This window comes from Vicugna pacos, chromosome X (genome assembly GCF_048564905.1).
Source record: "Vicugna pacos chromosome X, VicPac4, whole genome shotgun sequence".
Taxonomy (NCBI): Eukaryota; Metazoa; Chordata; class Mammalia; order Artiodactyla; family Camelidae; genus Vicugna; species Vicugna pacos.
In genome coordinates, this window is record NC_133023.1 from 7,606,823 (window position 1) to 7,633,300 (window position 26,478).

Below are 26,478 nucleotides of genomic sequence, written 5' to 3' on the forward strand. Positions count from 1 at the left end.
TTCCCCTGCCTGGTGATCAACCCCAGTGCCTCCCCACGTGACTCCCCATGGTGTCATGTGTACTCCCTCTCTTGGGATCTGCGAGTATAATAAACTATCTTTTTAATGACCGTCATTTCTTGATTTGTTGGCCTCACCAAACCTAAATAACAATTAAATTTATTAAAACGGCTGACTTCCCCAACATTTGTGCATGCATATACTCTCCTGAACAGCTTCGAGAGAGGGTGATGGAAAGACTGGGCAGAGGGAGAAACTGAACTGTGATGCAGTCAAAGCGGAAGCATCTGCTGATCCATACGAGCAGCTCTGAAGCTGGGAGGGCCCCTCTGAGTTGTCTCCCTTGAGGTGAGGGACCTGGGCTTATGTATCCTTGCAGACATTACTCATAGGCTGCTGCCTGTCCCCAGAAAAGGAATGTGATTTTGCCTGAAGCAGTTCTCTCAGGCAGAGGGCAATTCCTGAAGAGGCTTCACAGACCCACTACGATGATACAGAAAGACATATGCTTCTTATTAATACTTTAAATAATAAGATAAACTTACTGTAATTTCAAAGTAGTGATGAAAACTATTTTGAGAAACAAAAATCACATGTGACATTAATTTCCCTGCGACTGCAATTAGTGCCACATGTAGGTAGCCCTACTAGGATTTGTTGCCCACATTGCTGATGCAAAAAAATACTAAATTTCTGTCAGAGGCAAGTGAAAATACAGACCTTCAAATCCACACACCCAGTTAAGAAAGCCTGGGGAGCCGGGACCTTGTTTTGTTCATTTTTGGATCTCCAGAGTCGGCCACAGTTCAGCACAGCTACTTAAGTTTCTTGAGTCATAACTATAATTAAAACTGACGGGATACCATTTAAAAGACATAAACTGGAAAACTAACTCTCCCAAAGCAACGCCTCTGCAGCTTAAGGCATCTACCGTACAGAGCCTCGCTCCAGCGCGAGCCTCGGGACCGGCCTAAGCTTCTCTCAGCCCGCTCTCGCCCGGAGGGGCGGGGCCAGCGAGCGGCTCTCGCGCTGGTAGGCGGAGGAAGAAGGGGTGGGGCCTGCTCCTTCGTGATTGACGTAAGCGCTTCCTCTTCGGCCCGCACCCTCTTCCCACGCACCGGGAAGTCCCGCCTTCGGAAGAGGAAGTAGCGGTGCGCGCGAGAGCCGGCAGTGACCCGGGCGACAGCGGTGACCGAGAGAAAGGAAGGTGGCGGCCGCGAGTCGCTGCCACTCCGGGCCAGAGTCGGCGGTTAGAATCGGGGCCGGCAGCCCGGACAGAGTCAGGTGAGGAGGGGCGGGCCGGTTGAGGCCAGTGGGGTATGGGATCCCAGGACTGGATGGTGGCACGCGCGAGAGCCGTGCAAGGAAGACTCTGGCCGCTTATTGCTATCCGCTGTCCTTTCCTTCCTTCTTCTAATCTCTTTTCTTCGCCGCCATACCCTTCCCAGATCCCCAGACCCTCGCTAAGCCCCGGGGCCGGGGGCTTAGCCTGGACTGTTAGTTTCCTCTCTCAACCGAATCACCACCTAGAGCCACCCCCACCTTCTCAACCCCCCGCCTAGACCTCCTCGCTCTGACGTGGTTTTTTCAGGGACCTCCTCACCTCACCCCCCAAATCCGCATACCTTTAGAAACGTATCCCCAGAGAGTGGTGTAGATTTCACACTAGTGTTTCCCAAAGTGGGTAGGTAATATGTTAAAGCCGTCCCTCAAAGTGGGTTCCCTGCCCGGTAAGATTCCCATAAGGACAAGAGGAAAAACAAAGGTTGGCCAGATTAAGAATACTAAGGGAGTAGCTGGAGCCCGGGCATCAGCATTAATTAGTCTCTTTGCTTTGGTACTTGTGAATTTAGAATTGCCTGGATTCACCACTGCGATTCCCACCATGGGTTTGTCCTCATCTACCCCTGCTGTTGCAGTTCAGACCCCAAATGCTTCAGATCATCAGACAGCATCCTCGCGGACAGGATGTCCAATGCATGAAGGGAAAATGAAAGGTAATCGACCCTTTTGTCTAGAAAATAAAAACAAAAGAGAATTCTCAGAAGGATTTGGAGGAGGCAGCAGGATAGCATGCCGGTGAGGCTCCTAGGCCTGGGAGTGAGGCAACCTGGGTTCGGTCCTTATGCTGCTGTTTACCAAGGGTATGTGACTGTAGACAGTTTACTTCTCTAAGTCTCAACCCATCATCTGTAAGATGAGGATATAACAACAACATTTCACAGGATTCTTGTGACGATTGAGATAATTCATGAGAGTGTAGGGATTGCTCCATAAATCAGCCCCAACCCTCAAATTTGCCTCTGTCAACATCAGCAGTTTTCAACCTGGGGGGCAGTCTTCTATCTCCCAAGAGAACATTTGGCAATGCCTAGAGGCAATTTTGCTTGTCTACACTGAGAGGAGGGGGTGCACCTAATGAGCAGAAGGCCAGAGTTCTGCTAAACATCCTACAATGCACAGTGCAGCCCCTCCAGCAAAGAATCATCTGGCCCCAAATGTCAAGAGTGCCAAGGCTGAGAAACCTGGGTCTAGATCTAGCTGTTTATTTATCAAGACAACTTTATTCGTGCATCTCTTGGAGTACTCAGCTATGTAAAAATAAATCATTGCCTGATGGACTTGCTGTTCATCCTTTAGGTGCAAAGGTGAGAGTGGGAAAGCTGTCTTTTGGTTCACCTTCTGTTTTAGATTGCCTGTGTAAATACACCTGAATTCACCTGACATTTTAAGTTCTTGTTTCAAGACGTGAGGGGAGGAGCCAGTGTAGCCTGCTTATTACTCAGTGCTGACACTTCCTGGCCTTGTAGTCATTCACTCCCTTGGTCACTCAACAAGGATTTGCTTCCTGCCCACTCTGCCAAGCACAGATGGGTTTTGTTTGCTTTTGCACTGAGAGAACAGCCAAGTATAAAACAGGCTAAAATCCTTTGCCTAATGGAGTTTACGTTCTCATCCTCATAATCCTGCCTGGTAGGTTTTCTCCCTGTTTTATAGTTAAGGAAACTTACAAGTCACACAGGTAGTAAGTGGTAAAGCCAGTGAAAACTCTGCGACCTTGGATCAGGACCAGTCTGGTGCTGAAACAGAGGCAGACTTGGACGAAGCAGGTGTGTGCCTGCTCTGAGCATCCCCAGGAAATCCCAGAACCCTGTCTATGGTTTGATTTTATTTGCTGCAAATCCAAGAGAGCTCTCAGTCTGATTAATTTGCATAGGTAAAGAACGTGGCATTGGTAGGAGATTGAAGGGGCTAGGGTTCTGTTATATGAAAAATGGAAACAGGATTTTCTTTCCAACCTGGGATCAGTGGGATCAGTGACCCAGGAAAGATTGGCTCTTGGAATGGTGGCGAGAGGAGGAGGTGTAACAAGTCTCCCTTTAGTCCCCAAGTAGATAGCTGTCCAGGGTCCTGGGGAATGAGGGTCTGTAGGGAGAAGCAGAGGAATGAGAAGTGAAAGGAAACTTGTCTTTTTCATGTAGGGCATCCAGCCTTCAGTGCATTCCTGGTGTTAACTGCTGCTGCTGAAGATAAGGCTTCCTTTACACGAGCAGCTGTTCCTGGGCCGTGGCTCTCCCTGTGCCTGTCTCCTCTCCTCAGTCTTAGACCGCCTTTTTTTTTTTTCCATACTTTTTTTTTGGTGGGAGGGGGTAATTCGGTTTATTTGTTTATTTATTCTTAGAGGAGGTACTGGGGATTGAACTCAGGACCTCATGCATACTAAGCATGCACTCTACCACTTGATCTATACCCTCCCCCAAGACCGCCTTCTCAGCCCACACACTTGCTTCCATCAGCACGCTGGACCCTTGGGCACAGACTGCCCTTCCCGCTGCTGTTCTCGTAGGTGCAGACCTTTCCTCTTAAGTGGCATCTGGATCCTCCATGGATTGTAGACCGTTTTCTTTAACATGTGCCTTTGCTTGATAAATTTGCTATCTACTGACAAGGAACAGAACCTCAGCCCGGTGGTAGTTTTCAGTGCCTGGTTTTAGTCCTGGAGTGGAGCACAAGCAGAGTGGCACTCTTTGCTCCAGTAGCCTTTTTGAAGATGACTGCTCATATCTCTCTCCTGTCCCCAGTACTTGAGAGACAGCATCCATAATGAAAGCCTGGCCTCCTGTGTCCTGGTTGGAGTTGGGTCTTGTCTGGAATTTGGGGATAGAAATTCAGGGAGACGCAGTCAAGTGTGGCCGGCCCCACTGAGGTTCCTCTGTAGCAGCTCACAGCAGCCGGTGCCAGGAGCTCCCTTCCCCCGTTACTGAAACCCTGGTGTGGGCAGTGCCTTCTCTTGCAAGTGCTGAGACTTTGGGGGTTTACTTTTACTAGGGGAACGACACAGGAAGAGAATGGGTACCTGTTTCTCTTTCAAGGGGAAAGTAAATTTGTAGAACCTTCTCCTGGTCTTTAAGATGTTATACTGTTGGCTGGCTTCACTCGTGGCAGCTTTGCACAGTAGAACCCTGGCTTGACCTGGGCTGGTGATCACTGGTCAGAAATTCAGCTCTCTGGGGCCCAGAATGAGAGAGCTAGATATCCTGCCTTTGTGGTGACACTTTCGACACTTGATTTATTGCAGGCTGTCCAGAGAGTGCCCAGCCCTCTGACTCAACCTGCGGGAGCCAAACGAACTCTGTGCCCGCCCACCAGGAGCGCGCGTACGAATACGTGAAGTGCCCCGTCACCGGCGCTAAGGCTGGGAATAAGGAGAACCTAGATCCTTCTAACCTGGTAACCCGCGCCCCGCCCCTCTTCCTGGAAGTGTGTGTGCAGGGGTGCCTTTACAGGCTCCCAAGACAAACTGTAGATGGCTAGGACTGATGATTCTGTCCTTTGAAAACAAAGTCTGATATTCCATCCACAGTGAAAATCCAGAATGCGTTACTAAGTGTAGCTTCAGAGAGCACCTGAGAAAGCAGAGGGCGATCACGAAGTGCCAGAATGGCTTCTCCACAACAGATGGCGATTTCTCACAGTTCTGGAGGCTGGGAAGGCTGAGATCAAGGTGCCGGCAGATTCAGTGAATTTGGGGGGAATGCAAACATTCCATCTGTGGCACCAGTAATGACCCTCCCAAGCTATATGACCAGGACTAAGCCACACCAGAGGACATTTCCTCATGGGGTAGTTATTAGGTAGGCGGGAAATGCCATTAAGAGTGCAGCTAGAATTTGCAAAGGTGCTTCTGGTCTTGGGAAACCTCGTAGGCATGCTGCAAGACTGAGGCACTTCTTGAGGCACCTCTTAAGGCACAGCCAGGTGGCAGCCTGCACGTCAGTCACTGGGGTGGTACAGCGTCACGCAGCCAGCAATGGAGTGCCACCGAGAAAGCAAGGACGACTAGTGTGGCCTAAGTTTTGTGAGAGTCAGACAGTGGAAGGAAGTGTGGCTTCCTGTTTGGAACCCCATATTAATGAAGAGACAGTGGCAGCCTGTACCTTAGAAGGCACAGAATTGCCTCAAGTATTTGGAAATCTTGGCAAACAAGGCAACATTTGAGAGAACTAGAAAAAAATATATATATATATAAATAACAGACTATCATAGATTGAGTGGCTTATAAACAACAGACAGTGATTTCTCACAGTTCTGGAGGCTGGGAAGTCTGAGATCAAGGTGCCAGCAGATTCAGTGAATTTGGAGGGAATGTAAACATCCCATTTCTGGCACCAATAACGACCCTCCCAAACTATAAGGCAACTGCCGTGTTGAGGAAGAAGGTGGCGGTGGGCCTTCTCACCTTTGGCACTGCTGACGTCAAGACTCAGCGAGTCCTTGTGGGCTTTCCTGGGCACTGGAGGATCTGAGCAGCGTCCCTGGCCTCTGCCCACTGGATGCCAGGAGCCCCCTCTCTTCTCAGTTACAACTACCAAAAAATGTCTCCAGATGTTGCCATGAAGGTAGGCTGGCTGACTCTTAAGAGTGTAATGGTTCAGAACACGGGCCTTTCGGAATCCTGCAGGCCTGGGCTCTGACCCAGTGGGATTGTTACATGTAGCAACAATATTAGCCTCGGTGAACTTCTCTGTTGGTTATGTGTGTAGACCCCTTGCTAAGCACCATCCAGCTCTCCTGGAGTGGCGGTGTACCCGTTCTAGAGCTGAAGTACTGAGAGGGAGGGAGGGAGCAGTTTGCCCCTATCACTCAGCTCAGAAGTGGCAGAGTCCAAGCTGAACCCCCATCTGTCTCCAACCTGTGTTCTTAAAGATGCTGTGGTGATAACACCGGTAAAGTGCTCGGGGCCCTGCCCAGCACCCCGGCTCTTCCACTGTGGCCCCTCCAGCCAGGGGCTCAGAGGCTGTCTTGTGGCTGAGACTTCACTAATGTGTACCTCCTGGAAAAGCCGACTTGCTTTCAACACATAAAGATGTTCTAGGCAAGTGGTACTCATCATGGGGTGATTTTGCCCCTGGGGGGACGCTGGTGGTCACATTTGGGGAGGAGAATACCGCTGGGTAGAGGCCAGGGATGCTGCTAAATATCCTACAGTGCTCAGAAGGGACCCCATAACCGGAAGTTGTCCCAGGCCCAAATGTCAGTGGTGCCAAGGGTGAGAAACCTTGGTCCAGGCTGTGTTCCCATGATGCTCTGCTGCCCCTTCTGTCCAGGAGAAAGGATTCTTCCCCTCCTTCCAGTCTGCCAGTGTCAGGACGTCAGTATTCATCTATGATGCACTCAGCCCAAAGGCTGAAAGCATAAGCAAGATCCAGAAAGTAAAGAGTATTTAAAAAGAAAGTGGCGGTGTACACATATTCTATGAGACTTTTCCTCACAAGAGCGAACAGTCATTTTTGAAAAGCCCGTCCTGGAAAGGCAATGCCTGCCCATCATGGCATTAATTTTTGCTTTTTAATCCTTTAGAAGTAAACTACAATTTCAACTGCAGCGTGTATTTACTATTTATGAGAACTTAAACAAAGAAAGACAGCTTCAGTACTCTGACTCTTCAGAACAGCCCAGTTGTCTGAGGTCTGAAACTTTGATGATGCTAGTTTAATAGGGAAACTGTGCTATGTGTGTGTGATGCCTTGCTTTCTAGGAAGTAGGTAATTATTTTGTTTGTTTCTACTTTATTTCCAACTTTTTAAAAAAATCCACTTGTTTTATTTAGATGCCGCCACCTAATCAGACACCAGCCCCCGATCAGCCGTTCGCACTATCTACTGTGAGAGAGGAGTCGTCTATTCCAAGGGCAGATTCAGATAAAAAGTGGGTTTATCCTTCCGAACAGATGTTCTGGAATGCGATGTTAAGGAAAGGGTGAGTGAGCGAGCATATTACTGAGAATATAAATTTGCTTGTTAGATTCATCTAAGAATTAAATGTTAGAAAGGTTTTTAATCCTTCAGCCGTACAGTAAGTTTTTATAATAATCGACTGACTTTTCAGACTTATCAGAATATAAGTACCAGGCCAATGTGTTAGGGTTCTCCAGAGACACAGAACTAACAGGATATGTCTGTCTTTCCATGCGTGTAAGGAGATTTATCATAAGGAACTGACTCACAGTTATGAAGGCTGAGAAGTCCCACAGTCTCCTTTACAGTCCCATGAGAGCCAATATGATATTTCAGTTCAAGTCCAAAGGCAGGAAAAAACCCCCAGTGTCTCAGTTGGAAGGCCGTCAGGCAGAAGGACTTCCCTTTTACTTGCAGGACGCTCAGAGTTTCTGTTCTGTGCAGGCCTTCAGCTGATTAGATGTGGGCATGCTCTGCCCAGTTCAACGTTAATCTCATCCAGAATAATGTTTGACCAAATATCTGGGCACCCCATGGCCCAGTCAAATTGACATATAAAATTAACCCAGCACAGCCAGTAAGACTTTAAAAAAAAACTACTGTATAAACTACTTAGAAGAAGTTAGGGAATCCATGATACTAACGGAAAAAGTGTCACCTTAAAAATACTGGACCCTTGATAGCTGTGTAAATCTGATTTTTGGTGACTGAATGAAATGAATACACGGTGTTGTCAGTATTATGTCAGATTTTACCAAATGCTCTTTCTAGGTGGAAGTGGAAGGATGAGGACATCAGTCAGAAAGACATGTATAATATCATTAGAATTCACAACCAGAATAATGAGCAGGCCTGGAGGGAGATTTTGAAGTGGGAAGCCCTTCACGCCAAGTAAGTATGTTTGCGATCTTAAAAGAAATCCAGCATCCTTCTAATTTCATAGCCGCCTCATATGAAAAGAAATACAGAGACATTTTATTCAAAGAACTATTGCTATTGTAATCAAACATTTTCGGGAGCAGGCCTGTCCCAGTGACTTGTGTGGAAGACCCCCACCCCACCCCAGCTGTGTAAAACAGCAGCTGTTTGATTATGCTCGTGGATCTGGGGAGTCCCAAGTGCAGAAAGGACAGAGCAGGGATGACTCGCCTCTGCTCCCTGATGAGGTCTCAGTCGCCAGGGCTCAGTGGTCAGGGGTGGCTTGACAGCCTTGGGCTGAATCATTTGAAGGCCCCATTTACTCGTCTGGTAAGTGATGCCAGCTGTCAGGCAGGACACCTACCCACAGCCCCTAAATGTGGCTGCGCTGGCTTCTTCCCACCGAGGGGGCCAGGATCCCAGAGCCAGAGTTCCAAAAAGTTCCAGGGAAGCTGCATCTTCTTTGACCTGGTCTGGGAAGCCCCCTGGTGTTGTGTCACAAGCCTGTCCGGGTTCAAGGGGAGGGGTCGTAGGAGGTGTGTCACAGGAGATCTAAAATGCTCTCCACCCCAGAGGCGCTGGGAAGAACAGCTTTGTTCACTCAGCAGCATTTACTGAATCCCATGAGGACGTTGTCACACGTGGACCTCTTTCCTGGGGAGACTAGCTCTATGCACTTGCGAGTGACTGGCGATGGGCCATCAGTCTGTTCAGAGCCGTGGTCCTCACACCCAGGTCACATCAGCATCACCCAGCAGGTTTGTTCCCATACCGAGTGCTGGGCCCCACCCCTGGGGTTGCTGACTCTGTAGATCAGGGCTGAGGCCCACACTTAGCATTTCCAGAATGATGCCGGCAGGAGAAGGTCTGCCCGAGCTGAGTTGACTCCTTTGCTGTGACTTTACTGAGAAGAGGTGCTAACGAGCAGTCCCCCAGGCCAGCAGGGGAGCAGCTCGGACAGTCCCCACTGGGGGTCCATCACACCCGGAGCTTCTCTCCTGCCCAGGTCATTAGAGAGATCTGTCCAGGCTGAAGCCTGTCTTAATATGACAGCAGCTGCCAAGACAGGTGGCCTGTACTTACCGCTGCCCCCTCGGAGGCCCCTGCTGTGTGCTTTGTGGGCAGGCCAGCCGTGCGCTCCCACCCCCGCCCCCTCAGGGCCGGGAGCAGGCTGCTGGCATCCAGGAAGGCCTTGCCCAGGGGCCACCTAGAGGGGGATTTTCTAGGCAGGACCTTGCCGCCTGTCGGCTAGTGTGCAGTTACTTAAGCTGGTCCAACACCAATTGTATTAGTTCCCAGGGAATCAGCCAGCATTCTTCTTTCTTCATGAAGGCTGTTCATTGGTTTCAAATGAAAGAGTTTAGGATTTTCTTAGGTTTGTCTGAAAGAAACCCCAACTGCTCTTTGTGAAAGAGAAGCACGATGCCCGATACTTCACACTTTTTACCCGAGAACACGCCTGTATCCCCGTGCCAGATGGAAGGGCCCAGCTTCCTGACTCCTGCAGAGAGCAGTGCAGATATTTGGAAGGAAGGGGGGTGGAATGGAACATCCCTGTTTCAGAAACCAACAGCAGCATCTTTAACGAGCAAGGGTATTTCTTTGAGTTTTTTCAGAGTTACCTTTCTCTAGCAATGTGATATTATGTAAAATGCATACAGAAAAATGTCTGTTATTAAGAAACTTCAGCATCGTATTTTTCCAAGGAAAACATTTTAACAGCCTTTTCTTACTTGGGGATTTCTAGGGAGTGTCCTTGTGGTCCATCACTGATCCGATTTGGAGGTAAAGCGAAAGAGTATTCACCAAGGGCCAGAATTCGTTCCTGGATGGGGTGAGTGTTGCTGCAGAAATGTTACTTTCTGTTCCTCAGGTCAGGGTCTGCTTTCTCTTGGCACCAAAACCAAACCATTAGAGAACTTGAGTGACATCTTCCAAAACGTCATCAGTGTCCCGTGTCCAGCTGTAGGTCGCTTGCTCTCCCTGACAGTTGCCACTGGTGGGCAGGTTCACTAGGGGGTCGCGGGTTGCTTCCAGTCCAACTGTAGGATTGAAGAAAGTTGTCTTGTGTGTTCTTGGCTCCGTCCTCTCTCTCCTCTCGTGATGCATCTCTGTAGACCTGTGCCCTTGGTGCTGCCCCCTTGTCTTCCAGCGGAGTCGGATTCTCAGCCCACACCTGCCTTTCCGCAGGACCTCAGCCAACCTCCCTGGCCTGGGTGTCTGTCCCGAGGTTGACCTTATTCCTTTGTAGCAGGTGAGCTGTCCTCTGATTGGGGCTCCTCCCATTCTCCAGCACCACCTTCCTTCAGCGCCGTGGCCTGTTCTCATCTCCGAGTCTCACCTCCCGTTAGATGTGGACTCTGAGAGCGGGCTTCTCCATTCACTGCTTTGCCATCTTTCTCCCTGAAACCAGAGCTGAACACCCCGCAAGCATTTTAACACTCACTGGCGTGTTTTTATTCCAGGTACGAATTGCCTTTCGACAGGCACGACTGGATTGTCAACCGCTGTGGGACAGAAGTCAGATACGTCATCGACTACTACGATGGCGGCGAGGTCAACCAGGACTACCAGTTCACCATCCTGGACGTGCGGCCCGCTCTGGATTCGCTCTCAGCCGTGTGGGACAGGATGAAGGTTGCCTGGTGGCGCTGGACTTCCTAACCACTGCTTTGTTAGAGATGGGAAAATACCAACTTATTTTTTTTTCTGAGCAATACATTAACTATTTTCCCCCAACTGAATAGCACTCATGATGTAGTAGGAATGCCAAGTGGGTCATCACACCTTGCATCTCACTTAGCAAAGGATACTCTGCACGTGCTCTTTTGAGTTCTGTTTTCACCTTGCAGTTTGCAGCAGATCTTTTTTTCTTCCCATCTAGGGACGAGGGAAGCACGCCCTTGGTTTTTCCTTTAACTGCGGTACTGCCTGTGTATTTAGAAAAGTCTGAACCAGCTCTGAGAAAGAACTTTGCTTAATGTGAAGAGCTGCTTTGTTCCTTCCTGTGTTCTCTTGAATACTGACATGTAGACCCGAAAGCCCATGGAATGCTCAGGAGCTTTTACCTGGTCAAATATTTTAATTAAAAGTGTTCTGTTAGGCTTTTTAAAAAGTTACCAGCATTTCTAAAGTCCTCACAACACAGCAGCGAGCCCTGAAGAAAATGTAGGCGCACAAAGGAAATGCACTCAGCCAAACTGTGGTGTGTCCAGGCTCTTCAAATTCTCGCCGACGTGAGTTTTTCAGCCTGGCCCTTGTTATAGAGTAGTTTCCACTCCCCCAGGACTTGATGCACGTGCACTGGAATATGTTTTAACTTTTTATATATTTTCATTTTCATCCCCATTGTTCTGAGACGTAACTCAGCTCCCTGCAAGCAGGTCTCATTGTCCCTGGCATCTGACACCGTACCCTACCCTCGAGTCCCATCCCTCCCCTGCCTGAGGCCTTCCCTCTAGTCAGCCTAACCTGAACCTTGAAGGTCTGGCTCAAGTCCCATTGCTGGGGACAGTGCCTCTCAAACATGACGATGTTTTCTGGTTAGGCTTCACGAGAGAATTTTCCCAGATGTAGAATGTGTGCACCAACTCACTGTCTTGAGTTCAGGTTTGTTTTTTAAGGGAGCTCTAAATTAGCCTTTGAAATTCTGTGCACCAGTAACCCATAAACTGGTTGGTCCACTTACAGCAGCATGTTAAAAAAAATAACCAACAGTCATTTGTAAGTGTTAATAATATTAACTCCTTTCATTTATCCTGAGTATTACAGGGCTAAATTAGTAGATGGACTTAATCTGGAGTGATTACTTTGGTATGAATTTCTTTGTTGTGTCTGTTTTGTGTGGAGTTTTAAGAATCCAACAACCTTAAACTTCTACATTTCAAAATATTTGTGTACTTTAAAATAAAATAAAGCTGACTAGCAAGTTTTGAAAAAATTTTTTAAGAGTAACTACACATAACAATCATTGTATCAGACAGAAATAATCTTTAGAGATGTACTGACTTCTGGTCTCCCTGCTAGGTCAGCCATTTTCTTAACTGTTAATCACATATTTCTAATCTACTGAGGAAAATAATTACTATTGGCAGGTATTTTTTGGTCCTAAGTGCTATTGAATAAGTACAGGGCAAGACATTATTATGAGAAATAAAGTGCTGTAACTGTAAGCTGAAAACTGAGCCACAGGCAGGAATTCACCCCTTTTACAGGGTTCTTCTATTTCTTGAGAAAAACCACCTCTAAAGTAAACTGTCAGACAAACCTGACGATAGCAAGTTCACACAGCCCTCCTCCAGCCCGGGGGGAGGACGGCAGCCTGCTGCACTCCGGGGCTGCCTGCGCTCCCGGCTGCATTTGGTTGTACCCAGTGGTCAGTACTTCTCTGGGAGGAGAGTTCATTTATAATTTGAAATTCATTTTGGATATTCTCCATTCTCAACTCAATTCTCTTAGGGTTTTCCACTAAGTCTTCTGTCACAGACTAATGAGAATCAGAACAAATGACGGTGCAGTAGGCTAAGTATTAACAAACAAGCTGGGGTGCAAGCTGGGGTTGCGTATTAAACTCTCGTATTCCTAGTAGCTCCCGGGCTAACGTCCGCTCCTGAGACGGCCGCCTACACTCTGCATCGTACTGGGAACGTAAGATGTATAAGGTGCAGCCCCTGCCTGCAAGGTGCTCAGAGTCCTACAGAGGACAGTCTATAAATGAAATAAATGGTGGTGAGGCACTAGACTTCTGATTTAAAGAAAGCTTTGTGTTAATCCAAGGGTTGAATGCAAGTTCACTTAAGTATTTTTAATGTATATGGAATATACAGTTACCAATTTCTTTAATGAGTCACCAGCATGGTCTACCCTCTACCAGAGTTACTCCACCCTCGCTGAAGTGAAGAGGCGCACATTTCATGTCTCACCTCTGCAATGACCGTGGGACTTGTGGATCACGTATGTCGCTACAGGCTTGAGGCTGTGTGGTCGTCAAGAATGCTCGTCCTTGAAAAGACACGCGCACCCCCACACCATGTTCGCTGCAGCATTATTTACAAGAGCCAAGATGTGGAAACAACTTAAGTGTCCACTGACTGGTTAATGTATAAAAAAAACAATATATATAGCAACTATTCAGCCATAATAAAGAATAAATTCTTGCCATTTGCAACAACATGGCAGGACCTTGAGAGCGTTATGCTTAAGTGAAATAAGCCTCACAGAGAACGACAAATACCATAAGATCTCACTTATATGTGGAATCAAAAAACAACCACTATCACCACCCAAAAACCGGAGCTCAGGGATAGAACAGATTGGTGAGATCTGTGGTTGCCAGAGGTTTGCAGGGAGCCAAGGCGAAATTCATGAATGTTGGGCCAACCGACATGCTTCAGTGTCCGACGACCCCCATTCCTGGGCTCTCAGATGTCTGACACTCTTTGCTGGGCATATTTCCCCAGCAAACTGACAGCCCCTGGTAATGGCCACCTTATCAGTCATAGCCCCCACCGCCCTGCACGGACCCTAAACCTCTTTCCTCACATAAAACCAACCAGAGACTTGCTCACAAGCTGATCAGGCACCCTGTGACCCGACCTTATAAAAGACCCCGACAACTGGCCCTCGGTGCTTGCGTAGGCACCCCTCGCCTGTGCGGCCCGCCGTTGTCTATGACAGCACACCCTAATAAACTCCTTTTTTATTCTTACACTTAATGTCTGGTGTCACTGACTCACCGACCGACCGCCCCGTTGTGTCCCACAACAATGAAGGGGGTCAAAAGGTCCAGATCGCCAGTCGTAAAGCAAGTAAGTCATGGTGATGTAATGTGCAGCCTGGTGACTAGAGTTGGTGATACTGACTTGCATATTTGAAAGCTACTAAGAAGCACATCTTAAAAGTCCTCAGCACAAGAAAGCAAAAAACTTTTGTGGCAGGCACTAACTAGTCTTACTGAATCCTCACCTTGGACACCTGACAGTAATTTATGGCAACTATACCTCAATTTTTAAAAAAAAAAGACAGAAAGAACATCCTAGAGGCAGATGGCTGGCTTCAAGCCACGACTCAGCCCTTCACTTGCTGTGTGATCTTAGTATCTCTGGGCCTCAGCTTTTTTGGCCACAAAAAGAATAACAGAACGAACTGATTTTGTTCCTCCGGGCTGCTATTACAAATACCACCCACGGGGTGGCTTAGAAACAACAGAAATTCATTTCTCACGGTTCTGGAGGCTGGAAAGTCCAAGATCAAGGCACTGGCACACCCGCTGTCTGGTAAGGATGGCGCCGTCTTGTTTTGCTCACGTGAGGGAAGGGCGGGAGGGTCCCCCTCCCCGCAGTCTCTTTTATAAGGGCACCAATCCCATTTCTGAAGGCTCCGCCTTCATGACCTCGTCACGCCCAAAGGCCCCACCTCCTAATACCTGGGGAGTTGGATTTCCACCTGTGAACTGTGGGCTTCAGAGCCCAGTGCCCAGCTAGCAGAGCTGGTCTGCGGGTCCTGACACCGGAAGGCACTTGGCACAGAGCCCGCAGCAGGGAAATGCTGACCGCCTGGCAGCTGCTGCCTCACCGTCACCCGCCAGGAGAGAGCACGGGGAGGAATAAGACGGACTGACCTCCTCCCCCAGGGAGGACTGTCTAGAGAGGGAACCTCAGAGTCTCCGCCTGATTTTGGTTCGTTGTAAGGATTAGCAGGCACGTGGTGCTTGCTCTAAGCGAGCTCCTGTTTTTTAAAACCGCTAAAGGGAAAAGACAGATAGCAATCTTTGACCTTTGAAAAAACATAAACATGAGAGCGACATTCAGTTTACTTAATATGCAAGATCCACTTGATAAAAATGAAGATTATAATTAGACCATTGTGTTTCCTAATCTGAAATGTATCTCAGTGTGCCCTCAGGATCAGGAAAGTATTCCCCTCGGTGAAAACTTACTAAGTACCTAGATGCAAAACAGCTATCACAAGGCTACGTTTACTGTGAGTAAGAGTACCCCAAAAATCATTTCAAAAGCAATATATTCGTCCCAATTTAAGGTAAACATTTCAAAGTGGCATCATTTCTTAGATATACAGCATATTAAGGTAACGTAGATCAGTTAGCCATCCACCCTCCCATAACAGAAACAATATGTATTATTGCTGCAGTGGAGTGAAGCCACGATACCTGAAGTGAAATTCCCTGCCATTGGTATATGTGGTAAATAATTACTTCCTGCTTCTGTGCGCTACTCCCTTGCTTTGATGAGAAAGCCGACGGCGCTTTCTACCAAGTATTTAATCTGGGTCGACACATCACGTAGCAACTATTCCAATGTTTTTGTGAAATCGTAGCAGGCACTTGAGGGGACATGCAAGTTTCTAAGACAAGTTTCTTCTTAGGGAGCCTATATCTCTGGGCAATGAGGCGTGGGCATATGGGTGCTGTCATATAGTTATAATTAGCCATCGCTTAATGCTTTAACACACATTGTCACGTATGATGGGGGCACGGATACTATTAATATTGAGTAGTTTAATGTTAGAATTGTGAGTAGAGAGAAGATTTCACAGTAACAGTTGAGTGGAGTCCTGAAGGATGACTAAAGGTCATTTTAGTGCTCTGTGCAGTCATCATTTAACCACTTTACTATATCCCTTCTACACTTAGGCTAAGTTCACGTCACTGGTTCCTGTGGCCCTTCAATAGCTGGGTATGAAATATTACCAGGATGCTTTTGGCAGCAAGTAACAGATTCTCTGCTGGGACTCACCACCGTAAGTGCAAGACTGGGTGTGCGCCTGGTCGATTGCACCTCTCTGGATGGCTTCTTCCATGCTCACTTTTCACTTCCTCCTAACAGGCTGATTCCTTTCATCATCATCAGATAGCTTCAGTTGCTGTCTGAGCTTTATGGTCCCAGTTTATGGCCAGTAGACGTGAGGTGGGGTGGGAGGGGGAAGTCACCCGCAGCCAATGGAAAATCAGGTTTCTCTTTAATCGATTTCGACCATTTGGCATTAGGCCTGTGTCCTGCGACCCCACCCCACCCTTTTCCATTCCCAGGAGAGTGCCTCATGCTTAGATTAACCCAGACGAATCATTTGGAGAAAGCGGCAGGCCCCACCAGAGAATTACACCACTATTAATTAAAAAACCTCATCCTTAGTTGTCATTTCATTAAAGTAGTTTTCCGTCATTCTCTTACGCCAGTGTTTCAAATCTGGAGATGGTGGCTGGGGTAATGGAAGAAGACAGGACTGGAGCTCTTCATTCTGTACTGATTCTCTGCATTGGCCAGGGGATGTGAATAATCACTTAAGTCTATAAGCCTCACTTTCCATAGATTCTCTTAAAGGTTCCTTTCAGACCAGAATTCTAGGTTTGATATGGCCTAGTTCTCTCACGTTTGGATGGACTGGGTTATGCCATGTTTTACGCTGGAGATTTTTAAGCTCAGGGAAAATAATGTGGTTTGAAAACCTACTTCCAACCGGTTTTTACATGAAGTACACCAGTAGATGCACTCTTAAAAGACCTACATTTCAGCTAATTCCCGGTTAACCGGCGCTTTCCTTTTCCTCTATAAAATGTGCTTAGAAACAACCCAGATGTCCATGAACTGATGGATGGATAAACAAATTGTAGTACACCTACACACGAGAATTTGCATTCCTAATGACAGTGCTCCCAGGAGATGCTGCTGCTGCCAATCATGGTTTGAGTTTCACTTTCCTCCCAGCATCCTTCACACCCTCTGCACTTCCACGCGCTGCATCTTTGTGATGCATTTACAACTGCCCTATATTTACACAGCCATGCGTCCAAGGTCCAAGTAGGAAATGTAAGAGCAAATGTTAAATGTAAATGCCACGTTTCCAGTTTTGCTTACCCCATGTCTTCCTGGAAGCCCTCCCCCTCCCCTCAGTTCTGAATGTTGCATAATTCCACCTTCCTTCATCTTGTTTTAATAATGAAAACCTTTCCTTTGAAAGTTCATCTTCTCACTTCTGTAGGCGAGGACAATGGGGGCAAGGTGACAATGGAGTGGAGACAATGGCCCCTCAGCTGGGTCACAGAAAACCCCTCTGACACTGGGTGCTTCTTCTATGTGAGTCGTGGTCTCAAAGGCGGATGCTTTCCCGGTGGCCGCTCACCTGCGCCGCAGACATGTTCTGGCTGGAGCTTTCCTCACCATATCCGTTTGCAAAGGCTTAACAGAATGCCACAAACGGAATGGTTTAAATAACAGAAATGTACCCTCTCACAGTTCTGGAAGCTACAAGTAAGATCAAAACGTTGACAGAGCTGCGCCACCTCTGACGGCGCCAGGGAAGTTCTGTTCCAGGCCCCTCTCCCAGGTCCCGGCAGTTCTTGGCTGGTGGCAGGAGAACGCCAGTCTTCACAAGGCCTTCTCCCTGGAGGGGTCTCTGTCTCTGCCTCCAAATTTCCCCTTTTTATTACGACATCAGTCATACTGGATTAGGGCCCACCCTAATGACCTCATCTTAACCTTATCGTCTGCAAAGACCCTCTTTCCAATTAAGGCCACACTCACAAGCACTGCGTGTTAGGACTTCAGCATCTTTTTGGGAGACACAGTTCAACCCAAAACATTCATATTTGCAGAATGGCTGCGAAAAACCTCACCCAGGGCCAGGCCAGCTCCAGTCTTTGCACACTTTGTTCAGCAGTGATGTTGCAAACCAGCACTGGCTTGGTCCCTAGCAAGCCAGTCCTGCCAAGCTCGGCTGTGCTCATGGCCAAGGCAGAATTCGCCCCTCCCCAGATGGGATAAAGACTGAAGGGAGTCTCTTGGTGGGAGGCCAGCGGGAGGGTGAAGCAACCAGCTGGCCTCCTGCAAAGCTTCAGGAAGGAAAAGGAGCCAGGCACCTCATCTGCCCTCAGGCTCCCCTCACGGCCACATGCAGATTCTGGACCCAGCTCCATGGTCTTTGATCAAGTGATTTGACTTGAAGAGGGCTCTGAACACTGACTTGCCTGTTTCTTTACTGCAGGAAGAAGCATGTTTCTAATTCCTTCTCTAATTCATTTTACCCTTGTGGAGAAGACCCACTTGGAACCCCAGACTTGGCATAAAGATTATTTTAAACTGAAGACATTTGAGATTCAACAGATGCAGAAAAAAAGCCTCCTCGAGCTTCTCTTATCAGACTAAAAGCAACTTCTGGGAAGTGAAGCCACCATAAATCCCCCCTCTGGGGGAGTTTTACAGCCCTGATGGAGACAGAACGACTGCTGTACCTGCGTAGACAACTGTTATCACAAACTTTCTTATCTCCTGTCTGGTCTCCAAAAAACCCGTTTGTTTTTCTTAAATAAACCTATTTGTTTTTCCCACAGAAGCTGTTCCTCCCCCATCCCTTTTCCCTGCTAGGTTGGGTATGTAAATCTTTAACTTTACCCATTTAAGGAGCCAGATACTTCTTTTGTTGGTTCCTGTATGCATAGGAAATAAACCTTTTTCTCTTGTCAAACTGTCTTTTGTCAGTTTAATTTATAGGCCCCAGGCAATTAACTTAAGCGGGTAGAGGAGAAGTTTTTTCTTTTTTTCCCTTCCCTCCGCCCTCTCCACCTCTAGGCAAATGTTGGCATCTGGTTTGTATGAGGATAAGAAAGAGCTTTGCTCCCCCTAGTGGACATCGGGAGGTTCTGTCCAAATAGCCAGTTGGCACAGTTGGATGGCCAGCCACCGAATCCTGCTTCTGCCACCTTCCAGCTGTGCGACCTTGGGCAACTCCTTTGATGTCACTCTGAGTCTTTGTGCCCCCTGGAAAATAAGGCTAGTCATGGTTCCTGTCTACGGCTTGCGCGGGTTAAATGAACTCACGTTAGTGAATCACTTAGACCAGAGCTGGCATTGTTACTAAGTGTTAGCTTGTAGTAGCTGCGGTTTGCAGCAGAAGATCCCAATTTGTTTTTTCTAAAATGATGTCACATGGGACACCAAGTATACTGCATTGAATATTTGTCGCATGGCTGGCACTACTGTAGGCATTTCCCCACTTAACCCTCACAATAATCCTGGCAGTTGCATGTTGTTATGCTTCGACGACTCTGAGGAAACGGAAAATGAGTCAAAGTAACGGATACCAGCGAATGAATGATAAAGCCAGTACTCAAACCGTGTTCTCCCTGACCCTGAAGCCCACACTTTAAAACGTGACTGGTTTTTTTAATCATTAAATATTTACTGAGCACCCAGCAGGAAGCATGGAAATACACATTTGCTTCCCACGTTTACTATTCAAGTTCAAAGCTCAGGAATAAAGAAATCATGCATCACAAGCTACCCGCCCTCTTTGTCCCCTACAATACAGAGCGGCGGTGCCGCGTCTTTGTGGAACATGGCTGGTTAGGAGACAGGGTCTCTGTGCTTCTCCTCAGACTGCCTTCTCCTTACTTCAAAAACCCTTTTATTTGAAAAATAAAGCCCTACCTCTGAATTAGCCGCGAGGTTGATGTCCTTGTATTTTTTCTCCACTGCATGGTAACCTGCTCCATCTTAGTTATATGCACACATTCGGCCAACGTTTATCAAACAGCAAATTCACGTCGGGCCTCTGCGCGGTCCTGAGGACACAGTCCCCGCCGTCGGGGACGGGGCGGCCACGGCCGGCAGGTGGAACATGGCGGCACCCATCATGCACTGCGGCGCCGGTTACCAGGTCACGTACACCGGGCGCCGGAGTAAGTCGTGGTTCCGCGTGCTTGTGGGAGGGGCCGGCTCCGGCTAATCTGAGGAGAAAATGAGCGTTTGATTGAATAGGAAAAGCAAGGAAGCGCACTGGGGGCCCTTGGAACAGGCGGGAGAGCGTGTCCTGTACGTGGGAATGGGGATTTTTCCGCACACGGCCAGAGCAGGGGGGGGGGGCGTGCTGGGGAGAGAGGAGATGCTGAAGGCAGATGGCGCCCAGATTGTGGAGCGTTTTGATGTTATCAAAGGAGTGTGGACTTCGTCCTGTAGGCCAGAGGGAAAAGAGGGCCTCAAGGTTTTTTCAGCAGGGATGTGCCTAGGACAAGATGCGCGTTTCGGAGCTGTGATGGTGGTGGTGTGGAGGAAGGGGGAGGGCGGAGATGGAGGGCTGCCGCGGTAACCGGGGCGGGGGGTAAGGGCTCGAACTGAGCTGGTGAGGCTGGACAAACAGGAGACACCTGTGGGAGTCAACAAGCCTTGGATCCCAGGGAAGCTGCAGGTGAGACTCCCTGGACGGAGAAGTGGGCGGGGGCTGGAGGCCACGTGGCTCCGCGTGGAAGTCGAAGCTGCAGCTGGCCCTTTCCGGACGGTTGAGGCACCGTGGGGCGTTGGGTGCAGATGTCAAGGAGGCAGTTGAGGACCGAGTGGCTATCAAATCGGCAGGTTAGGGTTACCAGACTTAGCAAATAGATGCTCAGTTCAATTGGAAAGTCAAATAAACAACAAATCCTTTATTAATATGTGTGTCCCATGTAATATCTGGGCCAAAGGATCTTTTTTTAGGTGTAAGTAACTCCTGGATAGCGCAGGGCATATACTTACACTAAAATTAGACCAGTCATTTATCTGACATTCCAATTGAACTGGGCTCCCTGTATCTTATGTGGCGACCTTCCCTGACAAGTACCATCCCACCTTCCCCTCCATGCCAGCTAGTAGCATGGCCTGTGCTCCAGGATGTGGGGCTTTTATTACTAAACCTTGGATGGCCCAGGCAACCTGGGATGAGTTGGTCACTCTAGGCTGAACCGACGTTGGTCAAATTGACTTGAGAGAATCTTCTGACCCTTCGGCAACCTCCAGGGCCCTTCAGTTGGGGTCGGTGCTGTGCGTGCCGTGGGGAACCACAGGCCACGCCAGGCCAGGAGTCCACCCCAGAGACCACTGACTGCAGTTCCACATCTTCACACCATCCGCCACCTGGACCGTGCCGAAGAATTCCAAACTTTACTGGAATTTTCCTTTGGCTTGGATTTTTTTTCTCCTGAAGAACATTTGCTGCTGATTTTGTCCTGCTTTACAATTCTGCCCGGTGGAGATGTCCTGTTTTCATCCCCATGTGACTCTTCCCCTGTCATTGTCTTCCTTCTCAGTTCAGTTGACTCCACCTCCTGCAGTTTGCTTATCAGACTGACAGACACCACAGGCCTGGACTCTGTTCTGCCAACTTCTTAGGTTTAATCCCAGGGCTGTTGCTCTGCCAAGCAGATGTGTATTAAAATGTGCATAAGAAAAGAAGCAAGCTGGGCTTATTTAGAAATTTCTTTAATTTGCACAAACTCCATTGGTATAAGAGTTTTTTTTTCTATAAAAACCCACAACAAATGTATGTTAATAGTTACTTAGATCTAGACAAAGTCCTATTTGGTATTGTCTGCCACCGTCACTCTGCCCGCTGCCAGAGACGCAAACACGGTAACTGAGTATTCAGATGCAGAGACATCTGCGGCACATCGTAGCTTTTTTCTTGATTGTAGGAGCTCTCTGCTCCCGGGAATGAGTAACCTCAACTGCCTGCTAAATGGTTTTGTCCAACTTGAAAGAGTTTATGTTTTTCTTGTTAGGTATTATGTTATTTACAAGGTGTTAGAAATGACTCCAATTTCCACTCAGGTCTTCGGGTCCTGTGTGTGTCAATGTGATAAAAGCATCTAAGAAACATGCTTTCACGCACTAAACTAAAGGTATGGCCACTGGGCTCAGACCATCCAAAGAGGGAGAGTGAATATTGTTCATTACATGCACATACATGTACATACACAGGCACAGAACACACGCACACAATTTAATTATTAAAAAAATATTCTGAGCTATGTTTTCTGGACTCACTATTCTAGATCTGACTATTAGTAGATATACTTTTCATTATTCTTGTGAGACAGACATCAGCCGCAGGGCCATCTGATCTGAAAGTTTTAAAAACCAGGACTATTAGGGCAAGCACCGAGTGACAGAGGGGGTCTCATATATTCATTAGACAGTCACGTCCAGAAAGGAGAGAGAGAACCGGCCAGACCGGGGTCGAATTCAAAGCCAAGAAAACACAGGGTCAGCAGGAGTAGGATGGGAGTAGGTGGCCCAGGAAAGCAACCTGTGAGCCACCAGAAGACAGCGTTTGCTCTGGATCTTGTTTACAACTTTGGGTTCCGTGTGGGCAGCCAGGAAGACCCGGAGGCTGGCAAGGGAATCCTTCCCGAGTCCCGGCCAGTGGCAGAAGTGCTGGACCCAATGGCAGAGCCTGAAGCTATCCCCATCATTCTCCCAGTAAGAAACATCAGATACCACTTCTAGATGGCATTACTTCAGCCCTGAAGCAAAATAAGCACCCAAGGCCTCTAGTGCAGATGTAATTGACAAGGGCTGTGTTGGCCAGCACCCGTCCAGCAGCTGGGAAACCTGGGTTCCCATCCTGTAGCAAGCCGCTTTCTCATCGACAACTGAGTTTCAATTGGATGCCGATCAGCCTTCATTTACAACAAATATAAATTTCTAAATGCTTCAGTGTCACTGGGTTATGTCCCCAAGCCACCTGATATTTTTTTTTACTAGCTCTTTAGCTGTCTATGTACAGTAGTGCCATAATTTCTTACACTTGGACTTGTAGATAGTCCGGAATGTGCATGTCTGGAATGAAGCGTGAGTTCATGCATTAGATTTAATGCCAGGGAACAAAGCCTTTGCTTAACTTTTTATTCATTATGGCACAAGAACTTTAAGAAACACCACTGAAAATGTCATCGCCAACATGAAAATTAAGATGTAGCATGTTTTATAAAAAAAATTCTTTTTCTATAATACACATTCCCTTATGAAGTGAAAAAAAAATCTCATAAAATACTGAAGCGAATCGCCACCTGCTGGTCAAATATTGTTTTGCACTTGAAAAACTTCAAATTTACTACTGAAGTGCGGTAGGAGTTTTACATTACACAGAAAGTTACCAAAGAAAACATTTCCTCAGCCTTTGGCACAATGTAAATACAAAGCTTTAGTTTTTTTTCTTCCAAATATGATTTACTTTACAAAGCACTGCATAAAATTTGGTTAATACTGATTATGGGGCAAAAGGAAAAACCAAGTTCTGTCATTTGAATACTCTATTTTGATTCTTAAACACTTTATAGTTGGATTCCAGTTTGCAGTTTTGAAAAAAAAATCGTACATCATAAATATATATTATATATGGTCTATATAAAATTGAGTTTGACCTAAAATGGGAAGTACAACTTAATTATTCTTTCTTTGTCAGGCACGGCCTTTCTCTTGCTTCATTAACTGAATTCTTTCTTAAACAGATTCTAAAAATATATTCCATAATGTATCAAATTTAATATTTTCCTTAAAACGTATTCAATATGAAAAAGCATTCAGTGACTATACTTTTTTGTATCTCACTACTATATAAAAATATGGCTTGTCATATTCTGTTTTACTTTGTTTTGTTAGTGTTTTCCTTAGGCATTGAAGGAAGGGCTGTCCTCAGTTAAAAAGCTATGGCAAAAGCACAGAAACCCGCTTGTGCATATTCTAGAACATTCTACAGACTCTCATTACTTAGAATCAGTGAAGTGATTAAAAAATTTTGTTCCTTCTGTTTTTTGTGAATATAACATATACGATTATCATATATAATCTGTTACAGATATACAAGAGTCAAAACTGAAGACACATAAATACAGTTAAGCGATACCAAAGCGAGAGTTTTGCCGCATACAGAGCCAATGTGAACAGCTTTTAGACTGGGTATTAACAGCCATTTTTTGTTTTTGTTTTTTTCTGAAGGCTGGCTATGCAATAGAATCTTATTATAAATGGCCAGGGTAATAGTGCTCTCTATCTTTAAGTGAACTGAGTTTTCTCTCGTGGTTTTTTTTTTTAAGTGTAAAGGAAGAAAAATAAGGAAGTGCCCAATTGTTCCACACCCACTTTTTCCCCTACTGAGTTGAAGAAGGCTGCTGGGGACGGGAGGGCTCGAGCCTGTGGGGCTCATACCAGCGTTTCCGGGAGGGCATCGGGGTTGTCGGTGGATAAGAGCTCCCAGATCTGCCACCGCTCTCTCTGCCAGTCGAGCCAGCTGGGGTCCCCCAAGGTCTTACTGTTCTGATCGCTGGAAGGACCGGGGTGGGCGCTGCTCACTTTTTGCTGGGCGGCCTGATGCTCCCGCTCGGCTGTTTGGCTTCCCTCCTCCAGAGCGGCTCCAGAGCCTTCCTCCGGCCTCTGCGGCCTCCACAGCGGTGGCTCCGCGGGCTGGTGGGCCGCTGCTGACGCCTGCTTCCCTGGACCAGGATAAGGCGGAGGAGGCCTCTTGTCATGCTTGGCACCCTCTCCAGGTCTCTGGGGCGGAGGCTTGGCTCTCCTCTGCGGCCAGGCCACGTCCGGCTCGCTCTCGGCGACGTCTTGGGCGCCGCTCAGAGTCCAGCACTGCTCGGGCCTGGGCCGCGGCGCGGGCTGCTCGGCCCCGCCGCCGCCGCCCCGGATGTGCGGCGTGCTGCAGACGCGGGAGACGGGCGCGTGCGCCCCGCCCTCCGCCGCGGCGCTCGCGGTCTGAGTCCTCCGCACGCCCCACGCACCGCCGCCCAGGTCCGCCGGGCCCCCCTGCCACCGAGGCCAATTCGGGGACAGGTTCCCTTGAGAAAGGGAGCACGGCCCCGGTCGTAGGGAGCTGCTCTCAAAAATGTCTCCGTAGGAACCTGGAAGCCAGAGTGAAGGGCGAGAAGTGGAATTAGTTTGTACAATCCCTGTTGGGATGTCCTTCCCACTGCCAACCTGGAAAATTCAAAACGCATGGGACACGCTCAGCTGCTGCTGCCTAAAGTAAAAGACTTCCTAGTGAAATAACAAATGCTTTTTGATTTTTGGCACAATTCATGTAGCAGCTCCAAAGACAGATGTCTAGACCCTGACATGTTAGCTGTCAAATGAGACTAAACAGTCCTTGGCACTAATTTGTTTTAGGAAGCTCCTCCCCCATCCCCACGTGGTTGTGAAACCTTTCCTGAACCTCGGAGGTGGAAGGAACATGCCCTTCCTGTTCACTGCAACTTGAAATCCAGAGGAGACACAAATGATAATGTTTTCATGTTTCTATTGTTTCAGTAAAAGCTGTAGGAATAAAAGAATTGAATCGAAAATGCCCCCATTTGGTGCCAGAAGACGATGAAAGACAGCAGCGCTGTGTATATTCCACCACCACCACCGTGGGGGAGACTGGCTCGTTCGCCAAATCATCCCCTTTCCTTCCTGGATGACATTTCTCACACTCTCTTGCACTTAGGAGGGCCACATAAACGAGGTCTGGCGAACAAATGTGGAGAAATGTGATGTGAGCTATTTGTAGGCCTGATAGAATTAATAATAATAATAATAAAAATAAATAAATGCACTCCTGGTCTTTCCTGCTTGCTCCCTTCCCTCAACTTCTAGCCCAGGAAGGAGAAACCATGGAAGACTATGAGGCCTCTGATGATGGGAGAGCCACTGGCTAGATGGAACTTGAGCACCTCAAGACTGTCTGGAACAGAGCACTCCCACCCTCTTCACCCTGCACAGTCTACACTAGACTGGACAGTGAGGGAGAAATCAACCTGTGAGAGGTTAAGCCACTGACATTTAGGAGAAATCTGTTACAGCAGTTAGCCTTCCCTAACTGATACAACTTTCTTCAGGAAATTGAAGGGAGAGCCAAACACTGCGTTTCACAAGCAAATGAGGAGTTCTGGGGTCTATGTCCCCAGGCTGCCTTTTTCTTATGGAAAGATTGATTTTGTGAAATAATTCACAAAAAGAGAGAGTGATAGACTTAATTATGCAAAAGAGATGTAGTATATTTATACAATGGAATACTATTCGGCCATAAAAATGACAACATAATGCCATTTGCAGCAACATGGATGTTCCTGGAGATTGTCATTCTAAGTGAAGTAAGCCAGAAAGAGAAATTGAAAAATAAACCATATGAGATCACTCATATGTGGAATCTAAAAAAAAAAAACATAAATACAAAACAGAAACAGACTCATAGACATAGAATATAAACTTGTGGTTGCCAAGGGGGTGGGGGTGGGAAGGGACAGACTGGGATTTCAAAATGTAGAATAGATAAACAAGATTATACTGTATAGCACAGGGAAATAGATGCAAGATCTTATGGTAGCTCACAGTGAAAAAAAATATGACAGTGAATATATGTATGTTCATGTATCAACTGAAAAATTGTGCTCTACATTGGAATTTGACACAACATTGTAAAAAAAAAAATTCCAGATACCCCAAAAGGGAAAAAAAAATGCAAGGGATAATGATATCAGTGGCAAACAATGTGGATAAAGGGTTAATGTCTTCAC

The 26,478-nt window shown here is 47.4% G+C and overlaps 2 protein-coding genes across 7 annotated transcripts in view; one reads left to right on the forward strand and one right to left on the reverse strand.

The window, feature by feature from the left end:
* Nucleotides 1-1,134: 1,134 nt before the first annotated feature.
* Nucleotides 1,135-12,084, forward strand: HCCS (holocytochrome c synthase). 2 transcript variants are annotated; one of them, XM_006212612.4, is made up of 7 exons: nt 1,135-1,284; nt 1,854-1,997; nt 4,580-4,731; nt 7,112-7,260; nt 8,010-8,129; nt 9,904-9,990; nt 10,622-12,084. In XM_006212612.4, the coding sequence occupies exons 2-7, from the start codon at nt 1,886-1,888 to the stop codon at nt 10,818-10,820; spliced, it is 819 nt and encodes a 272-aa protein (XP_006212674.1). In that variant the 5' UTR covers nt 1,135-1,284; nt 1,854-1,885; the 3' UTR covers nt 10,821-12,084. The 2 variants fall into 2 exon arrangements, with proteins under 2 accessions (XP_006212674.1, XP_072812255.1); XM_072956154.1 differs by having other exon boundaries at nt 1,854-1,983; nt 4,578-4,731.
* A 9,402-nt stretch (nt 12,085-21,486) lies between these two features.
* Nucleotides 21,487-26,478, reverse strand: part of ARHGAP6 (Rho GTPase activating protein 6) — a 446,380-nt gene continuing 441,388 nt past the window's right edge. For all 5 annotated transcript variants that reach the window (XM_072956194.1, XM_072956195.1, XM_072956198.1 and 2 more), the window contains exon 13: nt 21,487-24,825. In XM_072956194.1, the coding sequence (XP_072812295.1) occupies nt 24,122-24,825 (704 nt within the window). In that variant the 3' untranslated portion in view covers nt 21,487-24,121. The remainder of the gene's footprint in view (nt 24,826-26,478) is intronic.

Coding starts and splice junctions, on each gene's coding strand:
- HCCS (XM_006212612.4), top strand. CDS start 1,886: ATGGGTTTGTCCTCATCTACCCCTGCTGTTGCAGTTCAGACCCCAAAT. Junction 1,998..4,579: donor GCATGAAGGGAAAATGAAAG/GTAATCGACCCT, acceptor GATTTATTGCAG/GCTGTCCAGAGAGTGCCCAG. Junction 4,732..7,111: donor ACCTAGATCCTTCTAACCTG/GTAACCCGCGCC, acceptor TGTTTTATTTAG/ATGCCGCCACCTAATCAGAC.